The 17,987-nt window shown below is 46.7% G+C and overlaps 1 protein-coding gene across 5 annotated transcripts; it reads left to right on the top strand.

Moving 5' to 3' along the window:
- The first annotated feature begins 454 nt into the window (after positions 1–454).
- LOC311530350 (uncharacterized protein) lies at positions 455–17,326 on the top strand. 5 transcript variants are annotated; one of them, XM_084646846.1, is made up of 5 exons: positions 455–611; positions 2,802–2,915; positions 4,090–4,923; positions 9,041–9,225; positions 16,699–17,326. In XM_084646846.1, exons 2-5 carry the CDS (start codon positions 2,837–2,839, stop codon positions 16,714–16,716), a joined length of 1,116 nt encoding a protein of 371 aa, XP_084502972.1. In that variant the 5' UTR covers positions 455–611; positions 2,802–2,836; the 3' UTR covers positions 16,717–17,326. The 5 variants fall into 5 exon arrangements, with proteins under 5 accessions (XP_084502972.1, XP_084502973.1, XP_084502971.1 ...); XM_084646847.1 differs by having other exon boundaries at positions 457–741; positions 4,093–4,923; positions 16,699–17,325; XM_084646845.1 differs by having other exon boundaries at positions 457–741; positions 16,699–17,325.
- The last annotated feature ends 661 nt before the right edge of the window (positions 17,327–17,987 follow it).

The following is a 17,987-nucleotide window of genomic DNA, read 5'->3' as shown; positions in this document are numbered from 1 at the left end:
CTCATGGTTTTGCCATGAGTCTCGTGATAATTATTGTTTTCCTTAAAGCCCAGTTCCTGGAGTGAGGTGATAATTTCAGCATTCATTCTTAAAGAAAAAGTAAGTTTCTAGCCCTCCTGGCTGTGGAGGAAGCTTCAAAATGTCACCCCAGCACACCCTAAAGGCTCAGAAAACAGAAGGCAAATAAAAAGAAGCCCAAAGCTGTTATTGTTAGCAAATCTCATGGTTTTTGGTGTTCCTGTCTCATGATTTTTGAACATCTGGAGCTGGCAATAGGGTAAATAGCTCCAGCATGGCTAGTGGGCACCTGGCCAAGGGGCTGCCCAGAGCCCTGGCTGACAGCAGGGGCAGGTTTCTCTGTGGTCTCGGTCTGGAGGTTTCTCTCTGCTCAGGAAGGAGGGAAGGATCCGGGCCGATACCCCAGCCCCCTTTCTGTCCCAAGAGGAGCACGGGCCGAGGGTTGGGGAGGAGAGTCCATCAGCCGTGACCACCAGAGGGCCCTGGCCACGGACACAGGCGGGCGGCCAGTCTGTCCATGACCTGCTGATCTGCCTCTTTTTTTTCCGGATATTGAGGGCTGAGCTTCCTGGGTCAGAGACGTTGCAGAATCGGTAACAAACAGCTGCTGCTCCTAAGTGGGGTGTGTGCGGTGAGAGTCCTTCCCTAAGGTCTCTCTGGGCCTAGCCGGGGGGACTTAGCCCCGGGCTCTGCCGCCACCAGCCCCTGAGCCGGAGCCTGCAGGTGAGGGGAGAGACCCGGGGGAAGGGCTGGGGCCGGGGGGGAAAGTGACTCTGCACCAACGGCCCCTCCTCGCCCCAGCTCTGCTCCCGGGGGGGCGGGGGTCTGCGAGTCCCGGAGCTGCTGCTGCTCCCTCTCCCCCGGCTCTGCTCCCCTGAGCGCCTGCAGGAGCCGAGCCAGCGCCGGGAGAGCGACCGCCCCGGCACTGGGTCAGGGACGGAGTCTCCCGGGAAGAGTTTTCAGAACTCAGCGCGTTGGGTTCACAGTGGGAGTCCAGCGGTTTGGAGAATCTGGCTCCAATTGTGGGTGGTCAGCTCTTGGAAATATGGCCCCCCCAGTCTCCCTGCTGGAGGGGTGGTTGGGGAGACAGAAACTAAAGCTGGGGACAGGTTTGCCAAATGTCCAGACAACTTGGGAACATAAGTGCTAAATCCTACATTAGGAAATGACACAGACACTTACTCACTCTCTCGCTGTTATTTTCTGGAAGCTGTTAGCATAGACAAAGCTCCAGAAACTCTGAGCATTAGTTAACTCTGGTGTAACCGGGGTGGACTGGAGAAGAAAGGGATGAAATTTTGAAAGGGAGTGAGACTGAAAATCAGCTGTAATTTCGAAGGGATGAGATCTGCTAGGCCCTGACCCCTTACCCCTAAGTTTTTGGCTTCTTTGACCTTAGACTGGCACTATTTTGTGTTCCAGTTTTCAGGCATTATAGAAAATCTCTTTGTAGTCCTGTCCCCAGTTACCCTAGGTCAGTGTTTAAAAGAAAGCCCAGGGAGAATACACGTCATTTATTTTGTATTGGGGTAGCACCTAGAGCCAGGCCAGGGACCAACAGTTTTGAGCAAACTTGCAGTAAATGACAGACCCTGTCCCAGCTACATTCAGACCCCTTCATTCCATGCAGGTACAGTACTTTGTGGGCTTTTTAATTTAACCAATACGGATATAACAAGAGCCAGTGCCTGGAATCTGAACCTGAAATGAGGTGCATGTATTTAATAGTGAGGGAAATTAACCCTTGAAACTAGGGATGTGGTGGCTTCTCCATCACATGGCGTCTTTCCTTCAGGACTGTGGGGGGATCTATCGAAAAACTAGAGCTTAGCCAGAAGATACCAGCCTGATGCAGGAATCAGTGGATAGTATTTTCATTGTGCAGGGCACACCAGATGGTTATGACGTTTCCTTCTGGCCTTAAAATCTATGAATTTATTAATCTAATTTGATGATTCAAATGCATTTCTGTGCAGGTGACATCTTTCCAGTTAGATCTTTTTATGGCATATTCAGCAGGTACTTACGGAAACAGAATAAATTACTCAGAATATGCCAGGTATCCAAGGGCGATTATTTTCAACAACTTAAGTGGTCAGAGAGTTCATTATAAAGTTGACGAATACTTCAAGTCACTCTTAGTACTTAGTGCAGGGCCTAAATCACTGGTGCTCGGTGCTCTTTGAGGCATGACTAATTATTTTAAAGAGATACTGGCTCATCAGATCTGAGCACATGAGAGGAGACAAAAATAGCCTGTGGAGTGGGTCTTAGGAGATCTGGGTTCTCTCCTGGCCAAGCGTGTCTGTGGGCACGCCACAGTATTTTCAGCTCCCATTTAGTCACGTACATGAAGTGACCAGTTTATTAAAACTGCTCGTCTCCAGCGCTCCAGTTCACAGCCCCATACTCCAGACTTCAGGGCCAGAAGACCTAGCCAGAGTATGAGGCACTCAGATGCAACAGTGATGGGACCACATCAGCCCCAAGCTGGATAGCTTTGTCCAGAGCGTGACTCAGGTTATGATGCTAACTTATTAGGTTGTTATTTCTTCTTTGTCTTTGCACTTTTGTTCCCTACTGGAATTGTGTCTGATAGCACCAACACCCCAGGTGTGACTCTTGCTATGGTCTTGGTAAACATTTGTCCATGTTTTGGGATGAAACATTCCTCCATCTGCACAGTGATGAGAGAGGAATGGGTTACATTTCAAGGAACTTTTTTGGAGTGACTCCTCAGAAATATGTAATGAACCTTCACCCATTGCCCTTCCCATGAACAGGGTTTCAGTTTCCTAAATCTCCGAGGATCCCTTGGATGGAGCAAGAGGAAGAGCCATACATCCTGGATCTCCATGTCTCCTCAGAAGAGGAGATCCCAAGTGATGCTAGCACAGGTGAGAGATTTCCACCACAGCCCTGTGAACTCCCCAGGTTCTATCTCATCTCATCCAGGTCAGGGCTGTCCCCAGCAGGGGTTGGATCCTCATGGCAGACATCGCTTCTCTTAGCTACATAGATTCCAAGGCGAGAAGGGACCACTGTGATCATCTAGTCTGACCTCTTGTATAACACAGGCTAGAGAACTGCCCCCAAATAGTTCCTAGAGCAGGTCTATTAGAAAAACATCCAATCCTGATTTAAACATTGTCAGTGCTAGAGAATCCACCACAGCCCTTGGTAAGTTGTTCCAATGGTTAATTACTGTCACCAGTAAAAATGTGTGCCTTATTTCCTGTCTTAATTTGTCTAGCTTCAACATCCAGACACTGGATCGTGTTAGACCTTTCTCTGCTAGACTGAAGAGCTCATTATTAAACATTTGCTCCCCATGTAGGTAATTATAGACTTCGATCAAGTCACCCCTTCACCTTCCCTTTGTTAGACTCAAGGAGCTCAGTCTATTTAGCTTGTCATTATAAGTCAGGTTTTCTAATTCTTTATCCCCCATTCTTGTGACTGTTCTCTTACCCCTCTCCTATTTATCTACATCCTTCTTGAATTGAGGGCACCAGAACAGGTCATTCATAAAAATGTTAAATAGTGCAGGCCCAAGAACTGATCCCTGTGGGACCACACTGGAAACACAGCTGCTTGATGAGGATTCCCTGTTTACAATTACATTTTGAGACCTATCAGTTAGCTAGATTTTTTTAATCAATTTAGTGTGTGTGCCATGTTAATTTTATACCATTCTAGTTTTTTAATCCAAAATGTTGAGTGGTATCAAGTCAAACACCTTACAGAAGTCTAAGTATATTACATCAACACTACTACCATTATCTTTCTTCCCGTCTTCTGGAACTTCCCCAGTGCTCCAAGACTTACTGAAAATCAGCATTCCCATCCACCCAGCTCCCTCCCCTCTGAGTGTTCGGGTGGGATGTGAAGCCAATTGACTCCCTCTTTCCTCACCTTGAGGGAAGGGCGTGGGGGATTTAGTTCCTGGTTTTTCAGTCTCCCCATCAGTTATTTTGATTTGTTTTCCCTACTCCCCTGTTCGTCTTTCTGAGGTTCCTTCCCTCTGGCACAGGGACTGACTCCAGTCTGGATTCTCTCTCTCTGTCCCAGCAGGCAACGGGATGGTGAGTGAGAACGAGGAGGAGAACCTTCAGCAGGAAAGTCCCAAGCCAGTGGAACATCACAGGTTGGTAGCAGGAGGATGTGAAGGGAATGTTTCCCAGAGCCCTGATGAGGGAGAGGCCTGTGAGAGTAAGGACAGGTCAGAAGAGCAGCAAGTGGAGAGACTGGCTGTGCCCAATCCCTGGGAGGGGAGCTACCAGGAGCTTGGAGATGCCCAGCAGGCCCTGAAGGTGGGTGGGAAGCAGAACAGCTGTGCCGAATGCGGGAAACACTTCTCCCGGCGCTCGCACCTCGTCATCCATCAGCGCATCCACACAGGTGAGAAGCCCTACCAGTGCTCTGAGTGCGGGCGCCGCTTCAGCCAGAGCTCCACACTGATCAGCCACCAGCGCACCCACACAGGTGAGAAGCCCTACACCTGCCCCGACTGCGGGAGGAGCTTCAGCCAGAGCTCCACGCTGCTGACCCACCATCGGCTGCACACTGGGGAGACGCCCTACAAGTGCCTGGACTGCGGAAGGAGCTTCAGCCAGAACTCCACCTTCATCATCCACCAGCGCACCCACACCGGCGAGAAGCCCTACACCTGCCCTGACTGTGGCAAGAGCTTCAGCGTCAGCTCCTACCTCATCACCCACAACCGCATCCACCGTGGCGAGCGCCCCTACAAGTGCCCAGCCTGTGGGAAGGGCTTCATCGACAGCTCCACCTTCGTGCGGCACCAGCGTACCCACACGGCTGAGAAGCCCTACCGCTGTGCTGACTGCGGCAAGAGCTTCAGCCTCAGCTCATACCTGGTGAAACACCGCACCCTACACACAGGTGAGCGGCCCTACAAGTGCACAGAGTGTGGGAAGCGCTTCGGCGAGAGCTCGGACCTGCTGCGGCACCACCGCACCCACACGGGCGACAGGCCCTTCCAGTGTGCCCAGTGTGGGAAGAGCTTCGGGGAGAGCTCCACGCTCACCCGTCACCGGAGGACCCACCAGGGCAAGGATGCACCCATCTACTAGCCACAGTGCTTGGCACAGCCCCAGGGCCATAGCTGCCCCCCTCAGTTTATTGACTGCAGAGGAGGCAGAAAAGAAACCCCCATGAGATCTCATTGCCCGGAGTCACCAGCTCTATTGATATTTGGTGTTTCTCTTATAAAGCCCCAACTCACAGAGTCCTGTGTTTGTTGCACAAGAATCTCTACTTTCACTTAAAGTTGGGGGGAGGGGGAAAAAAGAAAAAAGTGAGTTTCTAATCCTTATGGTTGTGGAGAAAACCCCAAAAATATTACTCTCAAGGGCTCAGAAACCAGAAGTCAAAGAAAAAAAAAGAACCACAAATGTATTGTTTCAAATCTCCTAAGTTTTTGAGGGGGCAAGGGGCCTGACTTGTAATTTTTGAACACTTTGGGTTGATGATGCTGCGTTGCAGGGCCAGAGCTGTTTTCTATGCCTTAACTAACTTTCTTGACTAGAACAAACAAAAGTTCTGACCATTATGTTTTCAATTAGTGGACCATATTCACAAGAGTAACTACTGTAACAAAGTTTTAAATGGGAATTTCTTGGGGTTTTTTATTATTATTTTAAGAAAAATAGTATGTAAAGACATACTTCCCCAAGTTACTTGAATCCTACAGGTTCAACTAGAAGAGTTTACAAACCCCATAGACTGTGCTTGTAACTCTAAAGATTCTGCATCGCTAGGAGTGGGGTTTGTGTCATATTGGCATTGGCTTGAAGGGGTTAATAGAACCCTGGTATTACTGTTACAGCATTAAATGGTTAATTGTGGTTTGCTTAAATTGACTGGAGACACCCATTGTAACGACCATCACAAAATGCATTTAATCCTTTTATTAAAGCACACACGAACTATTAGCCATTGGATGAACAATGTAATGAGGCCTGTGGTGGATCAGCTGGAGTCTTTCTATCGAGATCAGGTGTCTCTTCCTAAAAGATATCTGGCTCAATCAGAAGGTATTGGTTGGATGCAGGAATTGTTGGGTTAGACTCTGCAGTTTGTGTTATGCCAGAAGTCAGACTTGATGATCAGAATGGCCCCTTATGGCCTTAAACTCTGATCTGTAAAAAGGAAGAGCTGGATGAGATTTTCAAAGCCACACAGAGTATTTGGATGCCCCAGTCCCATTTAATTTAATAGGAGTTGGGCCTCCAGAACCTTTAGGCAGTTTTGAAAATCTTGACCTTAAAGCATTTGACATGTAAAAGGTGAAGTAAAACCTCATATGGGCAGTTTCCCTCATTCCCAATCCCTTAGACTGAGTGGACTCTTCTATAGAACAAACTTTTAGTACTAGTATTATGGCCCAAAGTCAGTTGTAGCCTCTGAGTAGCTGTTGACACAAACTGATACTGTTTCCTCTTATGACAAAACAAATGCACACACAGTTGGGAGAGAGAAAAATAGCAGATGATAGCAAAATGCAGCTTCTTTCTCTCTGCTTGTGATTGAGTGGCTGTAGAATCGCGGGCATGGCGGCGCAGCACACAACTTCCTGGAAAGCTGACTGTATTTTCAAAATAAAAAAGTCTGGGCAGTGGTGGCAACATGTTTGAGGCTTGTAAAATACTCGTTCAAAAGTGCACTATTTTTGCCCCTCAATGTGGCACTGGTGTTGCAACTGCTGCCTTCTGGTTGAACAGTGGTTTGAGCATATTTCCCAGAGGAATACTGCAGCATCTGTGTGAGTTTAATATGAAGTCCTGAACTAGCATCATGAACATTCACACTGACCAGAAGAGCATATCTGATATCATCTTATTAGCTTTTCTCTTCATTTCAACACTGTTCATCACCTAGAGCATTTGGTCCACTGGCTGTTTGCCTCAGTAAACACAGAGCGATCTCTGCTTCATGCAGTGATACAGCTTCAACACGTGTGAAAACCTAGAACTGCCCCAATACATCCAACATTCTCCACCATTAGCCACTGCGACCTGGCAGACTTCCCATAATTGGGTAAAAGCATCATGGCTGTTTCTTCTCTCACTCACTGGAACAGCTCCACTGACTCCCGCCAGGTTACTCCCGATTTATGCTGGCATGAGTGAGAGGGAAATTGCCCTGGTGACTCCAGTGGGGTTATACCTGATTTACATCACAGTGAGTGAGATGGGAACCAGCCCTGGTGACTCCAGTGAGGTTACACCCAATTTATACCCTGGTCAGTGACAGGAACCAGCCCCATTGACTCCCAGTGGGTTCACACCTGATTTATACCAGGGTGAGTGGGAGGGGAGTTGGTCCCATTGTGTAGAGCTTGCCTTCCTGGTCTGGCAGTGCTGGGAGGGTGGAGTTGTCCTGGCTACTATGTGAGACGGACTCTCGTTAGGCAGACGGTCAGAGGAGGAAGTTAGGGAAGAGGCAAGAAATCACAGGGAGGAAACTGGCGCAGTATGGAGGCAGTGACAGAGAGCGGGAACCTCCAGCTGCAGGATGCTCGGGAGTTAGCTGAAGCCAGCAGAGGTGGGGACATTGTCTGGTTCTCACTCAAGGATGAGAACAATAGGACAATGTAACAGAGGCTTCAGGAGGTCGTGGAAGCACTTTAGTGCAGGTTTTCAAAGGAGGCTGGGTAGCCACCTGCTCTGGATGGTTAAGGCTTGGTTTACAGAGTCAGGTCAACCTAATTATGTCTGTGTCTCCACTAGAATGTGGCTTCTGCCAAAGTCAGTGGCCTGCTCCACCAACATGACAACTCCATCTCCACAAGAGGTATAGCACTTATGTTGGTGTACTTAGGGTGATGCAGTGTCCGTGTAACACTGCGTTACTTACATTGGCTGTTGGCTGTCATTCTGTCATCAGTGGGGGCTCACAGCTGGAGCCGTGAATGTCAGTTTCACTGCTAAAAGAAAAGGAGTACTTGTGGCACCTTAGAGACTAACCAATTTATTTGAGCATGAGCTTTATTGAGCTCATGCTCAAATAAATTGGTTAGTCTCTAAGGTGCCACAAGTACTCCTTTTCTTTTTGCGAATACAGACTAACACAGCTGTTACTCTGAAAAGTTTCACCGCTGTGGAACTGAGCCCAGAGTGGGGCAGACAGCTGCCCTTCCCCCAAGCTATCAGCCCAGCACAGGGCTCACAGCTGGAGCCCCACCAATTTTAACTAGTTAAAATATATTTTCCTGTTTCAATGAAAACATGGAGCACTGTAGGGCCTTCTTACAGTATTAAACAATAAATCACCATACGTAACTATCCTTAATGTTACTGTACCCTCTCTGGAATGGGAGACCTTCCAGATATCATTGAATGTTTAAGGGTTGTGTGATGGGTTTGGTCACAGAGACCCCTTTGGGACTGTCACCGGATGTGCTGAGACTACCTCTGAGCCCGTTTTCTCTGCCAGCTTGGGACTTCAGATCCCTGTCTTGTTGAGCCAGACATACCAGCTGGCTGCAACACAGACCCAGGGTCTGAACCACACCCCCAAAGCTGCAGACTTTAACCAAAAACTGCTCAGTAGGTCACCTTTCTCCAGCATCCAGGCACCCAGTTCCCAATGGGATCCATCCAAACCCCAAATAAATCTGTTTTATCCTGTATAAAGCTTATACAGGGTAAATTCATAAATTGTCTGCCTTCTATAACATTGGTCGAGAGATATGCACAGCTGTTTGCTCCCCCAGGTATTAATCACTTACTCTGAGTTTACTAATAAACAAGTGATTTTATTAAGTATAATAAGTAGAATTTAAGTGGTTTCAAGTAATAACAGATAGAACAAAGTAAGTTACTAAGCAAAATAAAACAAAAACACACAAGTCTAAGCCTAATACATTAAGAAACTAATTACAGATGAAATCTCACTCCCAGAAATGTTCCAATAAGCTTCTTTCACAGACTGGACTCCTTCCTAGTCTGGGTCCAGTAATCACGCACACCCCTGTAGTTACTGTCCTTTGTTCCAGTTTCTTTCAGGCATTTCTTTGGGGTGGAGAAGCCATCTCTTAAGGCAGCTGAAGACAAAATGGAGAGGCTTCCAGGGCTTTTATATTCTCTCTCTTGTGGGCAGAAACTCCTTTGTTCTTCTGTGCAAAGTCACAGCAACAAGATGAAGTCTGTAGCCACCTGGGCAAGTCACATGTCTATAAATGTGAGTATATTTATATCAGAGTAGCAGCCGTGTTAGTCTGTATCCGCAAAAAGAAAAGGAGTACATGTGGCACCTTAGAGACTAACAAATTTATTTGAGCATAAGCTTTCATGAGCTACAGCTCACGTCATCGAATGCATTCAGTGGAAAATACAGTGGGGAGATATATATACACAGAGAACATGAAACAATGGGTGTTACCATACACACTGTAAGGAGAGTGATCAGCTAAGGTGAGCTATTACCAGCAGGAGAGCGGGTGGGGTGGGGGGTGACCTTTTGTAGTGATAATCAAGGTGGGCCATTTCCAGCAGTTGACAAGAATGTCTGAGGAACAGTTTGGGCGGGAGGGGGGGGGGTGTTAAACATGGGGAAATAGTTTTACTTTGTGTAATGACACATCCACTCCCAGTCTTTATTCAAGCCTAAGTTAATTGTATCCAGCTTGCAAATTAATTCCAATTCAGCAGTTTCTTGTTGGAGTCTGTTTTTGAAGTTTTTTTGTTGAAGAATTGCCACCTTTAGTTCTGTAATCAAGTGACCAAAGAGATTGAAGCGTTCTCCGACTGGTTTTTGAATGTTATAATTCTTGACATCTGATTTGTGTCCATTTATTCTTTTACGTAGAGACTGGCCAGTTTGGCCAATGTACATAGATTCATAGATTCACAGATATTTAGGTCAGAAGAGGGGCATTGCTGGCACATGATGGCATATATCACATTGGTAGATGTGCAGGTGAACGAGCCTCTGATAGTGTGGCTGATGTGATTAGGCCCTATGATGGTGTCCCCCAAATAGATATGTGGACACAGTTGGCAACGGGCTTTGTTGCAAGGATAGGTTCCTGGGTTAGTGGTTCTGTTGTGTAGTGTGTGATTGCCGGTGAGTATTTGCTTCAGGTTTTGGGGCTGTCTGGAAGCAAGGACTGGCCTGTCTCCCAAGATCTGTGAGAGTGATGGGTCGTCCTTCAGGATAGGTTGTAGATCCTTGATGATGCGTTGGGGAGGTTTTAGTTGGGGGCTGAAGGTGATGGCTAGTGGCGTTCTGTTATTTTCTTTGTTAGGCCTGTCCTGTAGTAGGTAACTTCTGGGTACTCTTCTGGCTCTGTCAATCTGTTTCTTCACTTCAGCAGGTGGGTATTGTAGTTGTAAGAATGCTTGATAGAGATCTTGTAGGTGTTTGTCTCTGTCTGAGGGGTTGGAGCAAATACGGTTGTATTGTAGAGCTTGGCTGTAGACAATGGATCGTGTGGTGTGGTCTGGATGAAAGCTGGAGGCATGTAGGTAGGAATAGCGGTCAGTAGGTTTCCGGTATAGGGTGGTATTTATTGTGACCATCACTTATTAGCAGCATAGTGTCCAGGAAGTGGATCTCTTGGGTGGACTGGTCCAGGCTGAGCTTGATGGTGGGATGGAAATTGTTGAAATCATGGTGGAATTCCTCAAAGGTTTCTTTTCCATGGGTCCAGATGATGAAGATGTCATCAATGTAGCACAAGTAGAGTAGGGGCATTAGGGGACGAGAGCTGAGGAAGCGTTGTTCTAAGTCAGCCATAAAAATGTTGGCATACTGTGGGGCCATGCGGATACCCACAGCAGTGCCACTGATTTGAAGGTATACATTGTCCCCAAATGTGAAATAGTTATGGGTGAGGACAAAGTCACAAAGTTCAGCCACCAGATTTGCTGTGACATTATCGGGGATACTGTTCCTGACGGCTTGTAGTCCATCTTTGTGTGGAATAAATGGACACAAATCAGACGTCAAGAATTATAACATTCAAAAACCAAAAAAGAAAAGGAGTAGTTGTTGCACCTTAGAGACTAACAAATTTATTAGGTGCCACAAGTACTCCTTAGAGACTAACAAATTTATTTGAGCATAAGCTCACTTCATCGGATGCATTCAGTGGAAAATACAGTGGGGAGATTTATATACATAGAGAACATGAAGAATTGCCACTTTTAGGTCTGTATCCGTAAAAAGAAAAGGAGACTCCTCCATTTCTCCTGCTCAGCATCCTCCCCTGGAAGCCCCACCCATGCTCCATCCCTGGCCCCGCTCAGCCCCCTCCCCAAGGCCTTCCTGCTCACCACTAACACCTCTTTGCCCTCTCCCCACCTGCCCACCAGCCAGCCAGGCACTCACTGCTCACATGCACTTCTTCACCCCTTCCTGCAAGGCTCCCATGTGGGCAGACCGGGGACAGAAAGAGGCAGAGCCTCAGGGGAAGAGGACTAGCGGGACCAGGGCCTTGGGGTGGAGCAGGGGCAGGGCCACAACCGGGGCACCCACCCTTTCAGCAACGTTGTGCTCCAAAGGCGGCGGGCAGGCTATTTGGGGAGGCTTAGCCTCCCCTGGCATCTTATACCCGCTGCCTTTGAACAAAGGTCTTTTGTGTCCTTGCTAAGTGCCTCTAATCCTGCCCATCCTCCCTCTCTGGGTGGGTATGCAGAAGAGCTGACAAGCTCCATCAACCCTGGCTGGAACAAAGTGGAGAATGAAGAAATACTGTGCACAAAGATTTTTCTGAATTTGTTGTTTGGGTGAATGAGGATGTGAACTTCATTAGCACACATCTCCGCACAAAGAACATTTTAAGCTTAAATTTCCGCTGAAGGCAAATTTTAAAAGATGCATTCAAGTGCAATTTTCACTATGTCCACTGCGTTGGTTAGTTGCTTACATCATCCATGGAGGGAAAAGAAACAGTTTCTCTCTAAACCCTAGTTTTAATAAGTCTTGGTACTCTGGGTAATTCTAGAGGACTGGGAGAAAGCTTATACTCTGCCAATATTTAAAAAAGGATAAACAGGATGAATTGTAGGTCTGTCAGCCTAACATCAATCCTGGCCAAGATAATGGAACAGCTGATATGAGATGTCACAGTTCAGGACAACTGCATTTACATTCTGTGAACTAGCAAGGGCACCCACTTTTAGACTTCGGGCTCCCAGCTGTTGCTTCTCTTGGGCAGAGACCCACATCCTTCTCCCTCCTGACTGGGGTTTTTCCCAGCTGCACAGTTCCCTGGCTACAATGTGCTATCCCCAGCAAGCCAGACTGCCTAAACAGACCAGCATCCATGCTCTGCTCTCTCTCTAGAGGCTACAAACAGCATAATTGCCCATAGCTGTAAATTCCCACATAGCTCTTCCTAAGCAAGCACATCTTTTCTCAGGGAGAAAGCTCCCCCATCCCTTGGACAGAAGGTCTGAAGAGCTGAAAGAAGACCCTGAGTCCATTTAAACTCTGGGTATTTTTCCAAAAGTCCTTTCTTTCTCTGTTGATCTCTGGAGAATCCAGTTTGAAACAGTATAAATGAGTCTCTACATGTAGTGGAGAGGCACCTCTCTGGAGGTGTTACAACCTGATTGAATTTGCCTAATCTCTTCCACCACTGTTCTTAGTTCCTGGAGGGTTGTGGTCTCCTTCTCCCATGGAGTTACATACAATCCCTGACCCACAATGATACATGAACTTAATACAGTAAGATCTCACAAAGATATTGAAAGAAATTGTCATATCTGTCACATGGGACTTGATTAATAAAGAATTAAAGGAGGGTAATAAAAATAATGGCAATCAACATGGATTTGTGGAAAATAGACCTGGTCAAACTAACTAAATGTCTTTTTTTTTTTTTTGTCCGTTCCTTTGCTGACCAGTGGCTTTTTCAGAACATTTGGTCTCCAATTTGATGATGTTCGTTGTGCTTATGCATGTAGCCAAGGAGATGGCAAGCAGGTTGTCATCTCCTCCCCCAGTTTCCAAGAGAGTACATAAAGATCCCCCAGTGTTCCAAAGGAGTACACAAAGATCATGGCAAATACCACACTAACGCTCCCCCCAACTGACAACACCCCCCGCGCTACCAACTAAAATCAAGAAAACCCTTCTGCTGTCATACCACAGCCCTCCTTGCAGAAGATAAGGATGTTTGCAGCAGATGGTCTGAAGCCTGGGTGGCTGCCAACGTACCAAACAAAAATCTAATCAACAACCCAACCGTGCAAGTGCTGGGCTTCTCCTTCCCACGGTGCATCGGGACAGTTCTAAACCGTATCCACACCCAACATGGAAGATGTGCAGACTTAGTCCATAGATAGAAAGTGAGGGAATCACCAAACTGCAACTGTGATATGGTGCAAACTGTCAGACAAATAACGGATGACTGTCCAATCTATGCTCATCCTGGAGGTGTCACAGCCATGCTCTGGACTGAATAATAGACCTTAAAATCCAACTGTAGCCCTCACTGTTGCTTTCATTGTTCCACTATCGCCAAATGAAAGAAGAAGAATATCTTTTTGATGAGATTACAAGTTTGGTTGATAAAGACAATACTGCTGATATAGTATACTTAGACTTCTGTCAGGTATTTGACTTGATACCACATGACATTTTGATTAAGAAACTCAAAAGATATAAAATCAACATAGCATACATTAAATAGATTAAAATCTGGCTAAATGACAGGTCCCTCAAAATGTAATTGTAAATGAGGAACGTGAGTTTCTAATGAAGTTCCACGGGGATCAGTTCTTGGTCTAGTGCTGTTCAACATTTTTATCCATGATCTGGAAGAGAACCTAAAATCATTACTGATAAAGTTTGAAGATGACACAAACATTGGGGGAGTGATAAGTAATGAAGAGGACAGGGCACTGATACAGAGTTATCTGGATTTCTTGGTAGATTGGGCACAGGTAAACAATACGTTTTAATATTTTATTTTACCTCTATATTTGGTGCTCCTGGCATACTGTGTCCAGTTCCGGTGCTCACAATTCAAGAAGGATGTTGATAAATGGAGAAGGTTCAGAAAAGAGCCACAAGAATGATTAAGGGACTGGAACATGCCTTACAGTGATAGACTCAAAGAGCTCAACCTATTTAGCTTAACAGCGAGAATGTTAACAAAGAGAATTGTGACTTGATCATAATTTATAAGTACCTATACGGGGTGCAGAAATTTAACAATAAATGTTTCTTCAATCTAGCAGACAAAGGTATAAGAAGATCCAATGGCTGGAAGTTGAATCTAGACAAATTCAGACTAGAAATAAGATGCAAATTTTTAACAGTTCAATTAGCCATTGAAACAACTTACTAACAATTGTGGTGGATTCTTGATCACTGACAATTTATAAATCAGGTTTGGTTGTTTTCTTAAAATACATGTTTAGCAGGAACTAATTCAGGAAAGTCCCTTCGTCTGTATTACATAGGAGGTCAGAGACTAGATGATCGCAGTGGTCTCTTCAGGCTTTATAATCTAGTTTGGACCTTGGCTTGTGAGCTCCATCCTACAGTATCTGAGTACCTCGCCATCGTGTATTAATGTCAGGCTCATAACATGTCTCAGAAATATCACTACCCCATTTTACAGATGAGGTACAGAGACATCAAATGATTGATCTAACGTCACACAGCAAGTGACAGGAAATTAACCCAGCTTTTGTACCTCCCAGTTCATTATAACCAGTTATAATACCAAGCTCTTCTCATCAGTATATCTCAGAGACTTAACAAAGGAGACAACCTTCATTACCCACCTTTTACATAGGTACTGAACTAGGTTGCCCAATGTCACCCAACAGACCAGTTGCAAAACTGTGTATAGAACCCAGCTCTTCCGGCCCACTATGCTAGCCACTGCCCATACAAAGTCAGCCCTCTCCCACATCCCCTGATTGCATATCCAACACAACCTACTTGTCGGGATCCCCAGTCTAGTGGCCTACCCACTACTCCTCTCCAAGGCATTTCTCTCTGCGAACAAACGGCTGATAATCTCTGATCAGAGCACAAAGAGGGATTCGAGACATTTTAACATGAAGTTCCCAGAATAGGCAAGTATTTTCATAACTACAAGTCACATTCATCTCCCAGGAGAGTTGCTGAGAACGGAATCGTTCCCCTCCCAGAGTGAACACATGGACTTAGGTGTAGCTCTTAGCCCTGGTCTACACTAGGACTTTAGGTCGAATTTAGCAGCGTTAAATCGATGTAAACCTGCACCCGTCCACACGATGAAGCTCTTTTTTCAACTTAAACGGCTCTTAAAATAGATTTCCTTACTCCACCCCTGACAAGTGGATTAGCACTTAAATCGGCCTTGCCGGGTCGAATTTGGGGTACTGTGGACACAATTTGACGGTATTGGCCTCCGGGAGCTATCCCAGAGTGCTCCATTGTGACCGCTCTGGACAGCACACTCAACTCAGATGCACTGGCCAGGTAGACAGGAAAAGAACCGCGAACTTTTGAATCTCATTTCCTGTTTGGCCAGCGTGGCAAGCTGCAGGTGACCATGCAGAGCTCATCAGCAGAGGTGACCATGATGGAGTCCCAGAATCGCAAAAGAGCTCCAGCATGGACCGAACAGGAGGTACGGGATCTGATCGCTGTTGGGGAGAGGAATCCGTGCTATCAGAACTCCGTTCCAGTTTTCGAAATGCCAAAACCTTTGTCAAAATCTCCCAGGGCATGAAGGACAGAGGCCATAACAGAGACCCAAAGCAGTGCCGCGTGAAACTTAAGGAGCTGAGGCAAGCCTATCAGAAAACCAGAGAGGCGAACGGCCACTCCGTGTCAGAGCCCCAAACATGCCGCTTCTACGATGAGCTGAATGCCATTTTAGGGGGTTCAGCCACCACTACCCCAGCCGTGTTGTTTGACTCCTTCAATGGAGATGGAGGCAACGCAGAAGCAGGTTTTGAGGATGAAGATGATGATGATGAGGTTGTAGATAGCTCACAGCAAGCATGCGGAGAAACCGGTTTTCCCGACAGCCAGGAACTGTTTCTCACCCTGGACCTGGATCCAGTACCCCCCGAACCCACCCAAGGCTGCCTCCTGGACGCGGCAGGCAGAGAAGGGAGAAGGTATTTTAAAATACTATACATGGTTTAAAAGTAAGCATGTGAAAGGATTAATTTGCCCTGGCATTCGCGGCTCTCCTGAATATACTCCCAAAGCCTTTGCAAAAGGTTTCTGAGGAGGGCAGCCTTATTGCGTCCTCCATGGTAGGACACTTTACCACTCCAGGCCAGTAGCACATACTCAGGAATCATTGTACAACAAAGCATTGAAGTGTATGTTTGCTGGCGTTCAAACAACATCCGTTCTTTATCTTTCTGTGTTATCCTCAGGAGAGTGAGATATCATTCATGGTCTCCTGGTTGAAGTAGAGTGCTTTTCTTCAGAGGACACTCAGAGGAGCCCGTTCCTGCTGGGCTGTTTGCCTGTGGCTGAACAGAAATGTTCCCCGCTGTTAGCCACAGGGAGGGGGGAGGGTTGAGGGGGTAGCCATGTGGTGGGGGGAGGCAAAATGCGACCTTGTAACGAAAGCACATGTGCTATGTATGTAATGTTAACAGCAAGGTTTACCCTGAAAGACTGTAGCCACTGTTTTATAAAATGTGTCTTTTTAAATACTGCTGTCCCTTTTTTTTTCTCCACCAGCTGCATGTGTTTCAATGATCACAGGATCTTCTCCTTCCCAGAGGCTAGTGAAGATTAGAAAGAAAAAAAAGAAACTCGTGATTAAATGTTCTCTGAGCTCATGCTGTCCTCCCACACTGACAGAGCACAGACGAATGCATGGAGGCAAATAATGTCAGAGTGCAGGAAAGCACAAAATGACCGGGAGGAGAGGTGGCGGGCTGAAGAGAGTAAGTGGCGGGCTGAAGACAGGGCTGAAGCTCAAATGTGGCGGCAGCATGATGAGAGGAGGCAGGATTCAATGCTGAGGCTGCTGGAGGATCAAACCAATATGCTCCAGTGTATGGTTGAGCTGCAGAAAAGGCAACTGGAGCCTACAGACTGCCACTACAGCCCCTGTGTAACCAACCACCCTCCTCCCCAAGTTCCATAGCCTCCTCCCCCAGATGCCCAAGAACGCGGTGGGGGGGCCTCCAGCCAACCAGCCACTCCACCACAGAGGATTGTCCAAAAAACAGAAGGCTGGCATTCAATAAATTTTAAAGTTGCAAACTTTTAAAGTGCTGTGTGGCATTTTCCTTCCCTCCTCCACCACCCCTCCTGGGCTACCTTGGTAGTCATCCCCCTATTTGTGTGATGAATGAATAAAGAATGCATGAATGTGAAGCAACAATGACTTTATTGCCTCTGCAAGCGGTGATTAAAGGGAGGAGGGGAGGGTGGTTAGCTTGCAGGGAAGTAGAGTGAACCAAGGGGCGGGGGGTTTCATCAAGGAGAAACAAACAGAACTTTCACACCATAGCCTGGCCAGTCATGAAACTGGTTTTCAAAGCTTCTCTGATGCATACCGTGCCCTCCTGTGCTCTTCTAACTGCCCTGGTGTCTGGCTGCGCATAACCAGCAGCCAGGCGATTTGCCTCAACCTCCCACCCCGCCATAAACGTCTCCCCCTTACTCTCACAGATATTGTGGAGCTCACAGCAAGCAGTAATAACAGTGGGAATATTGGTTTCGCTGAGGTCTAAGCGAGTCAGTAAACTGCGCCAGCGCACCTGTAAATGTCCAAATGCACATTCTACCACCATTCTGCACTTGCTCAGCCTGTAGTTGAACAGCTCCTGACTACTGTCCAGGCTGCCTGTGTACGGCTTCATGAGCCATGGCATTAAGGGGTAGGCTGGGTCCCCAAGGATACATATAGGCATTTCAACATCCCCAACAGTTATTTTCTGGTCTGGGAATAAAGTCCCTTCCTGCAGCTTTTGAAACAGACCAGAGTTCCTGAAGATGCGAGTGTCATGTACCTTTCC

Source organism: Lepidochelys olivacea (assembly GCF_965140295.1).
Source record: "Lepidochelys olivacea isolate rLepOli2 genome assembly, chromosome: 14".
Classification (NCBI taxonomy): Eukaryota; Metazoa; Chordata; order Testudines; family Cheloniidae; genus Lepidochelys; species Lepidochelys olivacea.
Note: the sequence above shows the minus strand (reverse complement) of the source record. Positions and strands in the feature narration are given on the sequence as shown.